Source organism: Desmodus rotundus, chromosome 6 (genome assembly GCF_022682495.2).
Source record: "Desmodus rotundus isolate HL8 chromosome 6, HLdesRot8A.1, whole genome shotgun sequence".
Classification (NCBI taxonomy): domain Eukaryota; kingdom Metazoa; phylum Chordata; class Mammalia; order Chiroptera; family Phyllostomidae; genus Desmodus; species Desmodus rotundus.
The window spans coordinates 139,972,007-139,988,970 of NC_071392.1; the positions used below are offsets into that span (position 1 = coordinate 139,972,007).

Below are 16,964 nucleotides of genomic sequence, written 5' to 3' on the forward strand. Positions count from 1 at the left end.
CTGGAAGCTTCACGGCTCTCCAGCACCACTCTCATGAGTACCCCCCCTCCTTATATTCTCCCTGGATGCCTGCCTGCACTTCTAACTCTAACTTGTCTTCCTGCGTCTACTCACATACACACTATTCCACTGGGCATTCATACAGGTCACAGTAAAATTCAAATGTCATCCTGTCCCTCTCGGGCTATGCTGTCAGTGGCTTCCTATCACTCTTAGGATGAAGGGAAAGATCCTTAATATGGAATCTACCCTCCACCCACCTTCTATAGTTTCCAATCTCTCTTCTCTCCCTCTGAGCCCTGCTACAAACGACTTCACCTGCCTCTTCTCTTAGCTGCATCTTCTGCCTCAGCCCCTTTGCATAGGTTCCTCCCTCTGCCCAGGATTCTTCCCCTCACCACCCCTCACAAACATCACTTCCTCAGAGAATCCTTTGCTAATACCCAAGAAAAGATAGATCCCACCTTCCTGTTAAATGTTTTCACAATGGCTAACATGTACACACAGCGCTATTGTTAGCAGCTCCTCCTAGCATTTCCACTTAGAACTCATTTATTCCTAATGACAACCTTGTGAGATAGAAATTATAATTAATCTCTGTTTTACAGATGAAGAAACTGAGGCACAGAGAAGTTAAGTAACTGACCCAAGGTCACATCGTTAATAAGAGACAAAGCCAGAATTTGAACCCAGGCAGTGTGACCCCAGGATAGGAGACACTAGCCTTTTCCTTTCTGCACTTACCGTACCAATGTATTGGTATGACTATGTGTCAGTATGTGTCTCCCTCATTAGACTGAAACTCTATTGGGGTAGAGACTATTTCATCCCCAACAGTGGGTGCTCAGTAAGTATTTGCTAAATAGCTAAATGTAGATTAGTCTCCTCCCTCTTCATTCACTGTACTCCATCAGCCACGTGGTCCTGTCCCTGTTTCTTCCGGAAGCACTGCTAGCCCTAGGAGGTTCAGGTAGATGCTTATCTATGTTTTGGTATTTGATGGGAAGTGTTAAGTGTCTTTACACACTCAGAGTTTTCTAGAGCAAAGGCTAGGTGATTCATGCTGTCTTCAGAGTCTCAACAGGTCCATGAAGTTATAGAACAGCTCACTCAAATAGCCCCCCGCCTAGCTCATCCTGTCCCTGCCAACCTCCTCTCAACAACTACAACAGCCTCAGTTTTTTTGTCTGCAAATCCATCCTCCACACTTGGGTCATAGCAATCTCTTAAAAACGCAAACACAGAGCACCCTCCTGTATAACACCAGCCAGAGCCTACCTATCATTTTTAAAGCAGAGGGCAAACTCTGCTGGTGGGTAAAGGGGTGCTGTGGGCACTGTCTACTTCCTCATCCTCGCGTGCCCTCACATGTTCCATCTTCCTACCCCACTCCCACCCCCAAGTCTACAGCCCAGCAGCACAGGTGGGTTCTGTGTTTGGGTTTACCAACCCATACCAGCCCATAGATTCTCCTGTCAATACCCAGGCAGTGCCCTCTGCCTGGGGTGCCAGTCCTTTTCTCTGCACCTAGAAATTCCTACTTCATCATTAAGCTGCAGCTTAGATGTCTCTTTGGGTTGAGACCCCCTCATCCCTGCTGCCTCTGGCTCTGCCTATCCCAACAATGCACACAAGGTTGAATCATAGTTGCTTAGTTTCTGTGTCTCTCTCCCTGTGAGTTTTGAGGGCAGCCACCATGTCTTCTTATTTGTCTTTTCATCCCCCCATCCTATTAGCCCATGGTAGCTCCAACTACAGTGCTCAATTTGTCAACATAAGAAATGTCCAAACCTGTAAGAAATTTTGTGAGTTTATTTGAACCAAACTGACAATTGCCAGGAAGCAAAATCTCAATCGACTGAGAAAATGCTCCAGAGAATGGCAGTTTTGCACCTTATGTTATACATCACAACCCAAAGAGGAGGTATAAAGGGGTTACGTGAAATCCACTGGTGATAGATCAGACAGGTTGGAGAAAGCGAAGAGGGGAGGGGGACCTCTGCGATTGGATAAAGAGTAAAAGGAATAGACACATGCTTCTTTTACGTTGGTGGGTATAGGCTAGCTAACAGTTAACAACTAACATGATAATAAAAATGAGGGGTTCTGTGGTCTCCTGTTCTGGTGCGGTGATTGTGAGCTGACAGGCCTGGAGAAAAGGAATTGACCCTGACATTCCAAGGGTATGTTATCTCAGATGCAAAAAGACATCAGACGGGCTCCATGAAGGTAAAAACTGACCCTTGTCAAGGAAGATACCAGCCTAAGACGTGACTCCCCTCCATGACTCACTTTCAGTTAAGTTTTAATTTCAGACCAGCCTATGTGGTTACTTTATGTCTCTGAGTTGGTAAAGCCACAATGCAGACCTCCCCTAAGTTTTTCAGGTTTCATATTGGCCCCTTTTTCATGCACAAGTTTCTAGTTCACGGGTCCTAAAGAGAGTGAAATGAGCAGAGTTAGTACCTGGGAATTCGGGTCTACAAAGAGATGCAGAGTAGGATGTCCAGAGATGAAATAACACCGGATGACCGGCGGAGGCCTAACATGGAAGGCAAACTCCTTCCTTCAAGGGGCAAGGCTGAAGGATTTATGAGGGAGTCATATTTATCGTGGTCTGCCCAGGGTAGGGGTTCAGGTCCAAGACCCCACCTCGCCAATGGGAAGCCTCGTTGACCTTCGAACCTTCGCCCCTTTCACCCGCTGGGGCCAGGCCGGACACCCCGGGAGAAAAGACTACGTTTCCCGGCGTGCCTCGGGGCCGGGCTAATGAGGAGCCGGAAGTGGGATGTACGAGGTCTAAGGGCACGAGGGAAGTGGCGGGCGGGGACTGACGGGGGGCGTGCAGGTGAGCCGGCCAGCCGCAGGTCGCAACTATGGCTGAGGCCAGGAAGCGGCGGGAGTTGCTTCCCCTGATCTATCAGCATCTGTTGAACGCAGGCTACGTGCGCGCGGCGCGGGAAGTGAAGGAGCAGAGCGGCCAGGTAAGCGTGCGCGGGCAACGTGTGAGGGCCGCGTGCAAGAACTAGAGAGCGGAACCCCGCGCCCCTTCCCCTGGTCAGTGCCCAGAGCCGGGTCCCTCGGTGCTCGGGCGCGCGACCGGGCGTGCAGCAGGAGTCGCAGCCTCTGCCCTCCGCTGTGGCCCCTAGACTCTCTGAGCCTCAGTTTTCCCATCGCATGCAGTGGACTGGACGGGACGTGTGATCTACGCGCAGGGCTCTGTATAAGTCCCGCGTCCCGTACCTCCACCCTCTTCCTAGTAGCAGCGATTTAAAGTTTCCTAGGTGCCAGGGCACGTGGTTCGGCGCGGCCCCCTAGGGTAAGGAAGTAGCTGCAAGTTTCAGGGGGAGATTGCCATCAGCCCCGAGGGTGGGGACCGTATAAAGGAGAGCGCCAAGAGAAGGAGCCTATGGCCCCCATAACTGAGCTAGGGCTCAGGCCCTTAGGCCCTTAGTAGCCCTTCTGTGCGGAGTCAAACAACTTTGGGATTCGAACTTCAGGTGTATTCATTTCTTCATTCATTCTCACAACTGTTAATCTGGCGCTCAGGGTGCTGATGATAAAATCATGAGCACTATATTAAATGCCGAGAATGAGAGGCTTAGAGTACTGAGATGGGGGCAGATTGCCCTGGTCAGGGGTATCCAGGACTGTTTTCCGGAGAAAGTGGAAGTTGATTTGAGATTTAAGAGAAGGGAGGTGGATATTCCAGACAGATGCAAATGTCCTGCGGTGGGAGGGAACTTGTTGCTGACTGTTGGCCTTGGGAAAGTCCGTTGTGGCTGAAATGCGGAGCACGGGGTGATAGAGGTCCCTTGGGGGGAAGATGCCTGTTGGAGCCCAATAGTAGGCCGTTTGATCTCATTCTGAAGAGCAGTGCTAAGCCCCTGGAGGGATTTAAGCTGATAAAATGATTAGTTAATATCCCTTTGACTACAGTGGGAGCTCTGGTCCTGATGCTTGTTGCTCTCAGGACCTCCTGGAGAGACTAAAGGGTGATGGGCCCTAAGACATCACCTATGCTTTTTCCAACTTCCAACTGTCTCTAGACCTCAGTTGCCCTTTTTACTCCACTTGTAGCACTTAACGAAAGACAGTACCGGTCTTCGTTGGGACATTTGCCTAAGTAGAGTGCCCTGTTTGTGTAGTATACATTCCAGCAGGAGCAGACGGGTGACAGAAATTTTAAAAGTTAGTGATATAGTGTGCCGGGTCATGGTCGGTGCTGGCTATAAAAATTAGACCAGCAAGGGGAATAGGACTCTCCAATTATAAACAGGGTGGTCAGGAATCTCCCCTGAGAAAGTGACATTTGGGCAGGGAAGGAAGGGAGGGGGTGAAGTGTGAACTTAGCAGTGGAGAGCATTCCAGACAAAAAAGAAGAGCAAGTCTTGATGGGGGCAGGGTGGCCTGACACATTTGGGGGACCGTGAAGAGCAAAACTGACACTTGAAGTCTCAGTGGTCCTGGTTCACCGTGCAGGTCACTGACTGGATGATCTCATTCAGGCCCGATAGCAATGTGCTATGTGGGTGCTGCTATTTTCCCCATGTCACAAAGAAGGAACCTGAAGTTGCAAGAGGTGGAGAGATTAGCCCAGCTATTTACAGAGCTGTCCTGCATGACTCCCGGGGCACCCTCTCTTGGTCCCTCTGCTCAGATTCCTGATACCCTCTGCCTTCGCCGCATGTTGCTCACTGAGCCTCCTTGGGGCACTTGACATCCCAGGTTCCTGGTATTTGCAGAGGCAGTGGGCCCTCTGGCCTTGTCATCAAAGGCTTGGACTTTACCTGGTTCCCTCTGCTCCTACCAAGGGACTGGCACCGTTTGGTTCCATTACTTTCCCAGTGGATAAGTGGACTGCGATTATGCCACCTGGATGCCTCAGGTGCCTGGGCTGTGGTTCACCCTGCCCTGGGGAGATTGATCAGCCTGACCTTTAAGAGCCTTTTAAAAGGTCACTTGTGGGAAAAGCCCTGTCTTGGGGCCTCTAAGCATAGAAAGTGCCCAGGAGACGGGGGGCTGGATAAATGCTCTATCCTGGAACATTTCAACTCCAGTCTCTCAAAGGCGCCTCCCGCCAACATGTTGTCTTAGAAGGTTTTAACTGGAAATAGCTGCCTTGCTTGTCCCCAGAAGGTGTGAGTGGCACTGGCAGGGCCAAGCAGACATACTTCCCAAAGCAAAAAGACCACCCTTCTCAACCACCTGTCTGTGCAAGTTGTGAGCTTGTAGAGAGTCGGGCCCAAGGAGGACCCTTACTGTGCTGGGGGGTTAATTGCTGCTCTCTCTTTCCTTCTCTGCAGAAAAGTTTCCCGACTCAGCCTGTAACCCTCCTGGACATCTATACGCACTGGCAACAGTAAGTCTGACCGTGCTGAAGGTCTCAAGTAGGGACACTCCAAGCTATCAACCTGGAATAAGCTAGGGTACTAATCTGGTCTCAGATCTGTCTGCATGGCCCACTGAAGATACCATTATCACCCCCAGGAAGCCAGGTCACAGGTGTGGGTGTCAGGTAGGGGGAGGGGACATTGAGAGCTGTGATCAGGATTGAATAACAGTAAGGACAGAAGCTTCTCAGCAATTTGTTATTCATTCGGCCAACAAACATTTATTGAGTACGTACTGAATGCCAAGCTCTGTTCTAAGTGTGGAGATGTCAGACATGCCTCCTTCCTTCCTGAAGGTGACATTGGAGCCAGGGAGGCAGGTATGCATCAAAGAACAAAACAAATGAATGTTACGTTACAACAGCAGTAAGGATTACAAAAAACAGGTCACTAGTGCCAAAACTGCATAAACCTCATTTGGGTTTCTAGGGGAAGCTTCCCTGTGGTGACCTTTGATTTGAGAGCTTTCCTGACAAAATCAAGGAGTGAACTGGGCAATAGGAATGGAGAAGCAGGTGGAGTGTACCTAGCAGAGGGAACTGCTGATGCTGAAGCATGTAGCCTTGGGCCCAGTGCAGATGAGGGTGGGCAGTGGGCAGGGCTGAGGAGTTGTGTCTTTACCCTGAGAGCAGGGGGAGGCATGGAAGGGTGACACAGAATGGTAAGGTCGCTCTGCAGCCTGGTGAGACTGGTGGGTATCATCATCCAGGCAAGAGCTGCTAGAGCTTGAGACAGGAATGACAGGAGGTAGGAAGTAGATTCCAGGAATGTCTGGGGATGGAACCAGGACCTGTGGATGGGCTGGAGAGGCAGTCTAGTCGAATCCCAGGTATCTGACTTATGCATGGAGCTGGTAGGGAGCCTGAATTGGAGGGGAAATTTCAAGGGCATGTTGAGTATGAAATGTGTAAAACTGAAGTACTTTTCAAGGATGGGCAAGTGATCCAAGGGTGTATCAACAGAGGGATGGTTTGAGAATGAAGGAGGGGATAGTTGTATTCTCCCCATGCCCTGGCCTGATGCCAGCCAACCAGGTGAGTGAAGGACCCGTAGTCACGTCCCACAGAGAATATCGAATTGTCCAGGATGGAAAAGAGATGGCAAAGGGACAGGTGAAGGACCATTCTCTGCACATCCCTGAGGAGAAAGGGAGCAGCATGTTCTCAGGCCCTGGGAGACTGAAATGGAATCTGTATGTGCCTGCTTTAGGAAGAGGTTTCAGTTTCTGAACACAAGTGCTTGGTCATCAGAGCCGCCCCAAAATTAGGGAGGCTACAGCGGGAATGCTGAGCTCCCTGTTATCAGAGGGATGTAAGCAAAAGCAGGAATGTTATGGAAGGGATCCCAGCTTCCAGTGGAGAGCTAAGGTCCTTAAAAGCCCGCCTAGCCCTCAGTTCTTGGCTCTTCTCTGCTGCTAAAGCAAGCACAGGACACACCCCACACTTCCTCTCCCTTGCCTTGCCCAGGTGTCGTGGGTGTTATTCACGGCACTTCCTTCCCCAGAGCACCGCTTCAGCGAGCTGCACCACAAGCCCTTCCCTGCCTGTGGATAAGGGGTGCTGCATGAAGCAGGAACCTCCTACCCACCAACCTGGCCTAGTGCTTCCTGACAGATTCAGACCCAGCAACGATCTGCAGGACCATGGGCAAACGGTTTCCCCGAGTCTGTATCTCCATCTGTAAAGTGACAGATAGTAAATACAGTGCTAAACCTGGCCACTGCAGGCATTCGCTCCCCCCACCCCCAATTTATATAGCACCTGCTGTGAGCTAGGACTGCTCTTTACATAACTGGGAAAAGACCAGAGAGCAGCTCCTTCAGTGGTACTTGTCATAAACAAAACCTGGTTTTTTTTTTTTAAAGATTTTATTTAATATTTTTAGATATAGGGGAAGGGAGGGAGAAAGAGAGGGAGAGAAATATCAATGTGTGGTTGACTCTCACATGGCCCCCACTGGGGACCTGGCCCGCAACCCAGGCATGTGCCCTGACTGGGAATCGAACCAGTGACACTTTGGTTCACAGCCTGTGCTCAATCCACTGAGCTACACCAGCCAGGGCCAAACCTATTTTTAACAGGAGATTCTCAGCAAGTGACCTTCCTGGGAACCAGGGTCCCGAGAGCACATCCCAAACTGTGGCAGAGCAATCATAGCTGCAGAACATGGGCACAGACAGTGACTCCTCGGGGTAGCAGCCTGGGGACAAAGAGATGATGCTTGAAAGTTCCAGGGACTCAGCCATCTGAGTGCTGATCCTACCATTGCCCTGGGCACGTCACTCGTTTGTTTTGAGACCCTTGCTGGGCACGAAGGACACTTCGGTGAGCTGGGAAAGGTTCCTGCCAGCCCCCTGCCCCCTTCCCGGTCCTCACTGTGTGGTGGGGGCATCAGGCAGGAAGCAAGCACAGTAACAGGAGGGAGAGAAGTGCTCTGAAGAAAATGAAACTGAATGTCAGGGCAGAGAATACCTTGGGGGTGATTGGGGAGGGCCTCTCTGAGGGTCTGTGCTGGAGCCCCAAGGCCAGGGAGGACCTGGGTGGAGTCTTCCAGGAAGAGGGCACCGCAAGTGCTGAAAGTTCTGGAGGAGGGAGGAGCCTGGATGGTCTGTGAAGTGCCTGCGGGTGCTGGGCCTGTCACTCAGCACCTGTTAGCTACTGTTATTGACCATTCGTGATGATCTTGAAGACTAGACAATTGTAAAAACACTTTATGAAATGAGTGAAAATGCAGAATTTTACCTACATTAGTCTTCATTGCTGTTTAAACTCCATGTGTTTCCTTTGGAGTGGTGGGAGGGTGTGGGAAGGTCTTCATCTTTTCAGATCTCCTGGAGTTGTCCTTGTCACCAGTTGGAATAGCCAGTCACCCTTGTCCTGCAGAACCTCGGAGGTTGGCCGGAAGCGGAAGGCAGAGGAAGATGCAGCGTTGCAGGCCAAGAAGGCCCGTGTGTCAGATCCCATTAGCAGTTCCGAGAGCTCAGAGAGCTCGGAAGAGGAGGTGGAGGCAGACGCTGAAACTGCCAAAGCCGGTAAGAGCCCTGCGTGCTAGGTGCATCGGGGTGGGGGTGGTCACTGTGTTTGTGGGGGCTTAGCCCGGGCCTGGCACCTTTTGGGAACAGGCTGCTGCGTATTGGATTGTTCCAGCAGGGGCCTACCTCCAGTTTCTCCTTCAGTGGACCCTGGGAAGACCAAGACCTTTTAGGGGGAAGATCAGAAGGGCCTACCTGTCTGTTTCAGGATTGATTTGAATCCTCCCAACATTGTATCCCTGGTGCCTTCTTGCTTGGCAGGACTATGAGCCAGTCCTTTTTCCTCTAGGGGCCCCAGTGGCTCATCACCAGGGAGTTGGGACTCCATCGAGGATGCAGACTTGTAGCTTTCACTTTGCCTCTCTCTCGCCCCTGGTGGATGTGGCTAAGGTACGCAGAGCTCTTTCTCACAAGTCTGGGCTCAGCCTCAGAACCGTATCCAGCACCAGGCAGCCCCAGCAATTCTTAGGGACACTGAAACCTGTTTGCTGTTTTTAGATGAGAAAAAGCTCCCCGGGCTCACCAGCACGTGTTTGTGTCTTACAGCCCCAGTTGTGGGAGCCGTGTTGCCATCACGCATGAAAGAAAAGGCCAAGGTGAGTGGGACCTCATTCCCAGCTGTGACCTGTCAGAATTGAAATTCCCTGTAGGGTCAGCCTCCTGTGTCAGAGGAGGGTTATGGGTTCACCTGGCTTGGGTTCACATCTCAACCTAAGGTACCAGCTGTGTAACCTTTGTGAGTCGCTTCACCAATCTGGGACTCAGTTTCCTGTTCTATAAAAGTATAAAAATAATTAGGAAATAATGATAATAACCACAACAAACTGCAACTTACCTGTTTGCAAGTTAACAGCTATGTTCCTAGAATGGTAACCTAGTTCCTTCTACATCTCTCTGAGGGGAGGCACCACTTTTAATCCCTCTTCCTTCCTTCCTTCCTTCCTTCCCTCCCTCCTTCTGTTCTTTCTTTCTTCCTTCCTTCCTTCCTTTCTTCTGTTCTTTCTTCCTTTCTTTCTTTCTTTCTTTTCTTTCTTATTTATTTATTGCCTTGGCCAGTGTGGCTCAGTGGGTTGGAGCATCGTCCCATAACTGAAAGGTTGTGGGTTCAGTTCCCAGTCCAGGCGCATGTGTGTGCAGCCATCTCCCCTCCCCATCCAGATGTGTACAGTCCCTGGTCTGGGCATGTACGAGAGGCAACCAGTCGATGCTTCTCTCTCACATCATTGTTTCTCTCTCTCCCTTCCTCTCTAAAAGCAATGAAAACAAAATTGTCCTCGGGCGAGGATTTTCTTTAAAAGTAACGCTTTTATTTATTTTTAGAGAGGGGAAGGGAAGGAGAAAGAGAGGGAGAGAAACATCAGTGTGAGAGAGAAACATCAATGGGTTGCCTCTCACGTGCTCCCAACCAGGGACCTGGCCTATAACCCAGGCATGTGCCCTGACCCAGAATCGAGCCAGCGACCTTTTGGTTTGTGGGACAATGCCCAACCCACTGAGCCATACCAGCCAGGGCTTTTTTAAAGCCCACTTTAAAGATGAAGAAACGGAGACCTAGGGAGGTGACTTGTCCAAACTTAGACAGCTAGGAAGTGGTAAAGCTGGGTTCAGATGTGGTCTGTGTTCTTAGGTCACCGGGCCATCCCCAAGTGTTTCTTCTGTCACTTGTTTTCTGTAGGCAACGACCAAGACAGTCAACAAGACAGTGAACTCCACACCACACCCTGCCCCTGGGCAGGCCCACCTCCGCTCCGGGAAGTTACCCAAAAAGTCAGCAGTGCCCTCAGCAAATACCGTCCTGGTCTCAGAAATCAAGTCGTCGGGCAGCGTCTCAGCCCTCACAACCACCGCCAAGCCTGGTGAGAAGCACCCAGAGTGTGGGCTGGGAGGCAGGCAGGCCTGGGTACTCCTTTGCCAAGCTCCCGGATCTTCAGAGGCTTGTCTCCATGACAACGAGGACCCTGCCCCGACCATTTTCCCATCCCCTTGAGGGAGAGCCAACCCCAGGGATGCATCAGGATTTGCTGAGGGAGATGAGCAGCCTGGGTGGGGTTTAGGGACTAAACTCAGAGGCCCGGATTTGCCTGTTTCTCATGTAAAAGGACTTTGCCCTGCCTGCCTCAGTGTGACACTGGAGGGAAAGTTTTCTAAGCTGGCGCACGTGTTAGGACCCATTACACCATGACCAGGGCCTCAGAGGTGTGCAGAAACATACGGGCACGGGCGGAATGCTCCTAAGCTCTGGGGCTTCCAGAGACGGTGGAGCTGAAGCGATGAAGCGAAGCTCAAGCACTTGCTACCTGGCTCTGATTGGCTGGTGTGGGGAGTGCAGGCGGGTCTGGGGAGGGTGGCCCTCAGTGCTCTCCCTGTTCATCCCTCAGGAATGGCATCGGGCCAGGCCACCAGCTCCAGCGAGGACTCCTCTAGCTCCAGCGATGAGACGGACGTGGAGGTAATTGCAGCCTGTCCTCAGGAGCTGCCCAGTGCAGATGTCCAGCCTTCCCTCCCAGGAGCCAGGCTTCACGGACTGCTGGGGCCAGATGAGTTCAGCAAGTGTTTCAGGGTGACCAGGAGCTGGAAAGGCTGAGGCCTAGGGGAGGGGGGCGGGAGAGGAGCTAGGTGCTGCCCATTGCTCTCTGGGCCTGAGGAGGGTCTAGGGTGGTGGGAGAGAGACACCGTCCTGACTGAGAGACAAAGGAAGGCTTCCTGGGAGAGGTGGCACTGGAGAAGGGCCTTGGTGCACAGGGGTGTCCAGGAGAAGGATGTAGGGGAAGGGGTGTTCAAGCAGGAAGACCTGCACTCGCAAAGGCCGGGGGTGGGGTGGCCGTCCTGTGGTGCAGTCGGGGTGAGTGGGGCGAGGCTGCCGAGGGGGTTCGGAGCCCACTGGCGAATGCCAGGCCTAGGCACCTGGCCAGAGATGGGCAGGTCTTAGTCTGGGCCTTGTCTCTTCTCTGAACTGTGACCGGGACGTCACCTTCCCACTGTACACCCTCCAAGTGCCAGGCCCAGGGTGCTGTGGTGGGCAAGATGGGTGGGGTTCCTGCTGCCTGGGGAGGTAGGGATCCCTCAGAAATTTCACTGCAGTGGTGATGGTCACTGTGAAGGGAAAAGGTAGAGAGCCTTGAGGGCGGTAATAGGAACGTGATGTGGACAGAGGGGCAGCATGGACAGCGACTGAGACAGAGAGTTTGGTACTCTTCAAGAACGCTGATGTGCACTGTTGTGAGTGGGAGGGAAAGGGATCTAAGATAGGTTGGGAGTCCTGCCAGAGTCACCGCCTGACCACGAGGACCACTGGGAGGAGTTGGGGTTATTCTCAGGCTGTGAGAAGCCATTGCAGGGTTTTGGGCACAGAGGTAGGATGACCTGGTTTATGTTTCAAAGGGTTCACTGGTTGTGGCCTGGACTGGGGGACAGAACAAAAGGAGTGCGCCCGCAGAGGGGCTATTGGAGAGATGCTGACAGCAGGCACTGGGGGACCCAGTGGGCAGGTGTTGGTGGAGTGCAGCAGGGTTCAGGGATGGACGGGGCTGCTGCCCGGAGTACTTCCCACTTCTCCGGCCTCACCCAGTAACCTGTCAAGCTGGGGACCTCACCCCTGTCTACTGTGGCCCTGGCTGCAGGTGCTTCCCACTTGCCATCCCCACCCATGGGCCCTAGATACAGCCAGTCCTAGGATGCCCTGGGAAACCAGTAGTTAGCCACGCAGCCTCCGTGGGCCAGAGGCCGGTGTGGGGCCCTGGCAGCAGTGAGGAAGAGTTCGGGATAGGGAAGACGGCTACCCTGAAACTCAGGGCCAAGTGAGGGCTCACTGCTGGCAGAGATGGCAGTAGGGCCCTGCCTGCCTTGCAAATGCCAGTCTTTTAGGGGTCTAAGAAAGCCCAGAGAGGGAAGGAATGTGCCTGGGGTACCTCAGCAAGCCTGTAGCAAGCTAGGCGTTCAGATGCTGGCCCCTGGCTCTTGCGATGGCCATCGTGATTCGATAGTTGAAGAGGCAGTGAGGGCAGGCTTTCCTGATGCAGAGAGGTATCCCCCCGTGCTGGACCCCGTGTACCAGGTGGCAGAGCAGCACAGCGCTCAAAGGGTCTGCCCCCAAAGCTGCACAGACATGGGTTCCCGTCTGGCTCTGCCCCTTCATGTTGGTCTTGAGTGAGTTAACCTCTCAGAGCCGCTTGTCCTTTTCCAGAAGATGGGTGTAACGATAGTGCCCATCTCGGGGGTTTTTTGGGAGGGCTTTATGAACTGTGAAGCATCATATACCCTCCTGGGGGAGGGGTTATCATGCCTTCCCTAATGCCATCCTCTTGTTCCAGGTGAAACCCTCAGTAAAACCACCACAGGTCAAAGCCTCACCAGCCCCTGCCAAGGCGTCTCCAGGAAAAAAGGCAGCCACCATCCCTCAGAAGGCAGGGAATGTGACACCCCAAGTCAGTGGAGGTGCCCTGGCCCCATCCGGCAGGGCCGAGAAGCCTAAGGAGGACTCGGAGAGCAGCGAGGAGGACTCTGAGAGTGAGGAAGAGGCCCCTGTGGGGACACCCAGCCAGGTGAGGCCCAGGAGAGGGCTGCCCCTAGGGGTCCCCTGGTCCCAGTGGCCTGGGGCTCTCCTACATCCCCCAGCTATGTGATGAGCACCTCCTCTACAAGAGAAGACTCCCCTTGGAGTTTGGGGACGGGGCAGAGGTATGAAACTTGGGGCAAGGCAACTGAGCTTGCTGCAGCTGCCTGTGGAAATTGCCCTTTTCGCCTACGGGGCAGCCTAGAATGGTGCTTCCCAGAGGGTGGTCCTAGACCCTACTCCGCTGTATCTCAGTTTCCCTGCCTAGTAGTTGGGCTGCTGTCCTCATCCCAGCTCGTCTGCTGGCTTCTCAGACCAAATCATGGTTTGATAGCTAAGAGGAATTTGGTTGCCTTCCACCTGCTGGGACCCCCTCTCCCCAGTGGGTGGTTGGGGGTACAGCCCCTGAGGCTCTGGGTACATCCCAAGGGAAGCCCATAGGGGCTGGGGAGCTGTTGAGATCTGAAAAGAGAGCAGGAGGAGGGTCAGACAGTGTGGTGAAAGGCCCGGCAGCCCTGAGACCCCCCAGCTGAGGCCCAGGGACGCAGGTCCCACCCCCCACAGGGTGGTAAGTGGGAGACGTGTGATAAATAAGATGTCCTCTGCTAGACTTTCGTGAATGTTAGGGAGGAAAATGAGGCGGGGAGGGGGGCCGCAGTGGCCATTTAAACTAGAGTGCTCAGGGGAGGCTGTACAGGGGAGCCCTGTGTAAAGACTTGAAACCTGAAGGAAAAAAGGGAGGGAGCCACGTGCCATGTGGGGGGTCATTCCAGGTGGGGAGCAGAGCACATGCCAAGGCCCTGAAGTGGGAGCAGGAGAGAGAACCGGCAGGTTAGCGTGTACAGACCCTGTCTACAGGGGCCACTGCTCCTTAGCCCAGGCCAGTTTTGCTGTACCCGCAGCCACCCCATGTTGCCTGGCACCCACTTTGCAGAAGGAACCCAATGGTGAACATTTACATATAATCTACTTTCTCCGTATTGCTTCAGATATGTGACAAGGTGCAAGCCAAACACACCCTGTCTGGAGTAGCCCGCACCCTCTGCTCGGGAATGTATTTAGAAGGAGGTGATCAGACCCGCTGATTTTCTAGGGTGATCCGCTCAGGGCTGAGCAGTTGTGACCTTTCTAAGACAGAGCTTGCAGCTGTCCTGCCAAAACCCTGACAGCACAAGCAGAGCCTCAGACCAGCAAGGAGTCGGTCAGTGGGTCAGTGGGGAGGAGGCCCGGACCCTGGGGACCTTGCCCCATGAGGCTAGGACAGCCTTGCCCAGGGTCCACCTGCCATCCATGTGCAGAAAGCTCAGGGAGGGCCTCACTCGGTTGGCCAGGCACACTGCCTGTGCCCACAGAGCCTTCTGGTTGACGGGGCCGCCCCGCCGGGACGGGCTCTGACACCCTGCGTGCAAGACAACCATGGGGCGGTGCAAGAGCATCAGGGACAAGTGCCGTAAGGAACTGGTGTCTGTCTCTGGCCCCAGAGGATGAGGCTGAGTTGACCAGGTGAAATAGGCAGGAGGTGTGAAGGCCGCAGGGATTAAAGAGTGTGGGGCTGATAGGCCAGGTCAGAGCATCAGCCAAGGTGGGGGGGAATGAGGAGAGAAGCAGGGGATCCCAAGAACCCCACGAAGGCCTCAGCTTTATCCTGAAGGTGTTTCCAGAGGGTTTTCAGGAGGAAAGGAACAAATTGTTCTTTCTCTTTTACTAGGTAAAGGCCTCGGAGAAAATTGTCCAGGTCAGAGCTGCCTTGGGTCCTGCCAAGGGGACCCTTGGGAAAGGGGCCACCCTAGCAACCCCAGGGAAGGCAGGGCCTACAGTTGCACAGGCCAAGGCAGGGAGGCCAGAGGAGGACTCAGAGAGCAGCAGCGAGGAGTCGGACAGTGAGGAGGAGGTGCCAGCTGCCAAGACTCCTCTTCAGGTGAGGCCCAGGGGAAGGACAGCCCATGCCCTTTTAAGGGCTTGTTCTCCCAGTCTGCAAGAGCCCCAGGCCTGCTCTGAGCCCTACTCCAGCCTGCCTGTCTCACAGTGGGATGTGGGGCGGGGGGAATCCCTGGCCTGTGTGGTCTCCTGTCTCTCCTATCTCCACCCTCTGCACTGCCTCCCCTGATTCTACTTCTCTGGCTCCAGGCGAAGCCCCCGGGGAAAACACCCCAGGTCAGAGCTGCCTCAGCCCCCGCCAAGGAGTCCCCCAGGAAGGGGGCTGTCCCTGCACCCCCTGGGAAGGCAGGACCTGCAGCTGCGCAGACCAAGGCAGGGAGGCCAGAGGAGGACTCAGAGAGCAGCAGCGAGGAGTCGGACAGTGAGGAGGAGGTGCCAGCTGCCAAGACTCCTCTTCAGGTGAGGCCCAGGGGAAGGACAGCCCATGCCCTTTTAAGGGCTTGTTCTCCCAGTCTGCAAGAGCCCCAGGCCTGCTCTGAGCCCTACTCCAGCCTGCCTGTCTCACAGTGGGATGTGGGGCGGGGGGAATCCCTGGCCTGTGTGGTCTCCTGTCTCTCCTATCTCCACCCTCTGCACTGCCTCCCCTGATTCTACTTCTCTGGCTCCAGGCGAAGCCCCCGGGGAAAACACCCCAGGTCAGAGCTGCCTCAGCCCCCGCCAAGGAGTCCCCCAGGAAGGGGGCTGTCCCTGCACCCCCTGGGAAGGCAGGACCTGCAGCTGCGCAGACCAAGGCAGGGAGGCCAGAGGAGGACTCAGAGAGCAGCAGCGAGGAGTCGGACAGTGAGGAGGAGGTGCCAGCTGCCAAGACTCCTCTTCAGGTGAGGCCCAGGGGAAGGACAGCCCATGCCCTTTTAAGGGCTTGTTCTCCCAGTCTGCAAGAGCCCCAGGCCTGCTCTGAGCCCTACTCCAGCCTGCCTGTCTCACAGTGGGATGTGGGGCGGGGGGAATCCCTGGCCTGTGTGGTCTCCTGTCTCTCCTATCTCCACCCTCTGCACTGCCTCCCCTGATTCTACTTCTCCGGCTCCAGGCGAAGCCCCCGGGGAAAACACCCCAGGTCAGAGCTGCCTCAGCCCCCGCCAAGGAGTCCCCCAGGAAGGGGGCTGTCCCTGCACCCCCTGGGAAGGCAGGACCTGCAGCTGCGCAGATCAAGGCAGGGAGGCCAGAGGAGAACTCGGAGAGCAGCAGTGAGGAGTCAGACAGCGACAGGGAGGCACCAGCAGCGGTGCCTGTAACCTCAAACCTGGCTCAGGTGAGGCTGGAGGACACTCTGCATGGCCAGTACCCTGCCTGCGGAGCCACCCATGGGCTTGTCCTCAACCCCTGCACCTGGAGCCCTGTTCCCTCGTTTGCCCTCCTCACCTTCTGTCTTACTAACACACGTTCCCTCTGCAGGCCCCCTGCCCTCATCCTGTCCTCTGTCACTCCCAGGCAAAGCCCTCAGGAAAAAATGCCCAGGGCAGAGCCACCTCAGCCACGGGACCGCCCAGGAAGGGTGCTGCCCCAGCGCCCCCTGGGAAGGCAGGGCCTGCAGCCACCTCGGCCCAGGCCTGGAAACAGGAACAGGACTCAGAGAGCAGCAGTGAGGAGGAGTCGGACAGCGACGGGGAGGCCCCAGCAGCTGTGGCCTCGGCCCAGGTGAGGCCCCTGCCTGTAAGGCTCCTCGCATGGAGCTACCCCCACCCTGCCCTGTACGCAGCGTGACGGTTTGCCCTCTCGTTCTCTTGCATCTGCACGCAGGCTTGCTTTGGGGCTCCTGCCCCAGATCCCATATGTCTTGTTCCAGGCAAAGTCATCTGGGAAAGTTCTCCAGGTCTCATCTGCCTCAGGTCCCACCAAGGAGCCCCCTCAGAAAGCAGGGCCTGAAGCCACCCAGGTCAAGGTCAAAAAGGCCAAGGAAGGCTCGAAGAATATCAAGGAAGAATCAGACAGTGAGGAGGAGGTGTCCACAACCATGACTCCAGCCCAGGTGAGTCTGCAACCTAGCTGTACCCTAAGTGGTCCCCACTGGCTGGCCCCACAGGGAGCTATGGGGAAGGATGGCAGTGAGCTT

General features: G+C 54.5%; 1 protein-coding gene across 4 annotated transcripts in view; it reads left to right on the forward strand.

Annotated features, from left to right (window-relative positions):
- Positions 1-2,817: 2,817 nt before the first annotated feature.
- Positions 2,818-16,964, forward strand: part of TCOF1 (treacle ribosome biogenesis factor 1) — a 35,349-nt gene continuing 21,202 nt past the window's right edge. For all 4 annotated transcript variants that reach the window (XM_053926928.2, XM_053926930.2, XM_053926929.2 and 1 more), the window contains exons 1-13: positions 2,818-2,984; positions 5,307-5,362; positions 8,276-8,424; positions 8,971-9,020; positions 10,100-10,280; positions 10,803-10,873; positions 12,735-12,965; positions 14,685-14,894; positions 15,104-15,313; positions 15,523-15,732; positions 15,942-16,163; positions 16,343-16,549; positions 16,698-16,880. In XM_053926928.2, the coding sequence (XP_053782903.1) occupies positions 2,877-2,984; positions 5,307-5,362; positions 8,276-8,424; positions 8,971-9,020; positions 10,100-10,280; positions 10,803-10,873; positions 12,735-12,965; positions 14,685-14,894; positions 15,104-15,313; positions 15,523-15,732; positions 15,942-16,163; positions 16,343-16,549; positions 16,698-16,880 (2,088 nt within the window). In that variant the 5' untranslated portion in view covers positions 2,818-2,876. The remainder of the gene's footprint in view (positions 2,985-5,306; positions 5,363-8,275; positions 8,425-8,970; positions 9,021-10,099; positions 10,281-10,802; positions 10,874-12,734; positions 12,966-14,684; positions 14,895-15,103; positions 15,314-15,522; positions 15,733-15,941; positions 16,164-16,342; positions 16,550-16,697; positions 16,881-16,964) is intronic.